The following is a 2,017-nucleotide window of genomic DNA, read 5'->3' as shown; positions in this document are numbered from 1 at the left end:
GGGCTCTCATGACCCGCTCCTTGGTGGCGGCGGGACCGGCCAGCGGCTGGCAGCCCAGGAGATCGGCCACCATGTGAGCCTCCTCCTCAGCTGTGGGCATCGGACCCCAGAGCCAGCGGTCCATCACTGACGGCGGCAGCCGAGGATTCCCCACCACTGCGGCCATGGAGCTTCCTCCATTACACAGAACCGGACCGGCACATTTTCTATTTGATGTAGTCTTTACGTTATTATTAGTACTGATACTAATACATATTTAATATGTACTACTGATACTAATACATATATAAAAATAAAATTATAGTAAAAATTATTATTTTATATATAAAAAATATCGCAATTACACAGACATAACACACCAACACAACCAAATTACTAAAACATTAACTAAAATTAAAATGACAAAAAAAATTTAAAAAATAATTCCAACTATTATTAAAAAATACAACAGTATCTCAATGATACTGAAATATCACTGGTCTACTGACCCCAGCACGACTAGTTTTGTGGGCAGTCTGAGGTCAAGGATGTCGGCTGCGGTGAGCAGGAACTCCTGCAGCGGCGGGCTGTCACAGATGCTTTCGGCATCGCTGGCGTCGTCCGGCACACGCAGACTCTCCGGGATGGTGTAGTTGGATTTGACTCCGCTCTCTTCACCTCCTGCTACTCCGCTGGGAGCCGTTGCCACCGGTCCGGAGCCGCTGTCCTGGCTGGGCGTGAGGACCAGAGCCGCCAGCTTCCAGGAGATGTGCGTGGCGAAGTGGGCGCACTCGGCCTGCGTCAGGGCGCTCATGACCCGCTCCTTGGTGGCGGCGGGACCAGCCAGCGGCTGGCAGCCCAGGGGATCGGCCACCATGTGAGCCTCCTCCTCAGCTGTGGGCATCGGACCCCAGAGCCAGCGGTCCATCACTGACGGCGGCAGCCGAGGATTCCCCACCACTGCGGCCATGGAGCTTCCTCCATTACACAGAACCGGACCGCTCCGCCGAGGGTGAACCTGACCAGACAAACACCACGTGAGTTTGTGAGCAAAAACAGTCAAGGTAAAATTAAACCTTATAAAATCATTAAGGCAAATGAGGTGGTAAACTACAATGAATTTACCAGGGTCAAGAGGGTAAATGTTTAAACAACACTCCTTAATCATGGTAAAATCATTGTAGCACTCAAGTCTCATGTGGCTTATATACAAAACTAATATAAAAAAAGCACAAATTAAAAATTACAAATTGTATTCTTAGATTTATTGTATATTTAAAAACATATATATTAAATAACCATGTCAAACGCCTATTTTTGATAATCTACTATTTTTTTTTTTTACTTTATGGACGCAAACTGATAAATCAGGGAATACATTAAAATTATTAGAGTAAAAACAGCTTGACACTGTAATGCTTAAATTAAAAAACCCAAATGACTCAAAACAGTAAAAAATAATATAAATAAATAAATACAATAATAATATACAAATAGTCATATAGTAGTATATATCACTGTGGTTATTGTTAACTAAAACTATTAAAAATAATTTTTCTTAACTGAAATAAACCTAATAAAATAAAATAAAATATTTGAAAATCTAGAACATTAGAAAAAAATAGATGAAAAACTCGAAAAATAGAAATGCTGCCCTGGCAACTAACTGAAATAAAATAAGTCCTAAAATTACTAAAACTAAAATTGAAATAGATATAAATTTAAGTTAAATAGAAATAAAACAAACACAAAAACAACTATATAAAAAATAGAATATACCAAAATTAATACAAGTAAAATAAAAAAATTAATTAATAAATGAATAAAACTAAAATAAAAATGAAGCTTTTGAATTAGCTTTATTTTATTTCAGTTTTATTAATTAATTAATTTTTTATTAAATTTTTTATATTAATAAACACTTTAATAGTACATAAATACTAGTAAATTAACACTGGTCTATATAATGTGTCAGAACTGTGCCTACTTTAGCAGTGCTCCCCAGACTGCCGATGGACGGTACGGCGATGAGACTGAA

At 38.4% G+C, this 2,017-nt stretch overlaps 1 protein-coding gene across 1 annotated transcript in view; it reads right to left on the bottom strand.

Moving 5' to 3' along the window:
• Positions 1–2,017, bottom strand: part of LOC107705044 (tetratricopeptide repeat protein 28-like) — a 191,991-nt gene that overhangs the window by 7,277 nt on the left and 182,697 nt on the right. Inside the window, exon 15 of the mRNA XM_016439736.1 lies at positions 489–997. Within this exon, the coding sequence (XP_016295222.1) occupies positions 489–997 (509 nt within the window). The remainder of the gene's footprint in view (positions 1–488; positions 998–2,017) is intronic.

The sequence above is a fragment of the Sinocyclocheilus anshuiensis genome, unplaced genomic scaffold, assembly GCF_001515605.1.
Source record: "Sinocyclocheilus anshuiensis isolate Anshui unplaced genomic scaffold, SAMN03320099.WGS_v1.1 scaffold269, whole genome shotgun sequence".
In the NCBI taxonomy this organism is placed as follows: Eukaryota; Metazoa; Chordata; class Actinopteri; order Cypriniformes; family Cyprinidae; genus Sinocyclocheilus; species Sinocyclocheilus anshuiensis.
Note: the sequence above shows the minus strand (reverse complement) of the source record. Positions and strands in the feature narration are given on the sequence as shown.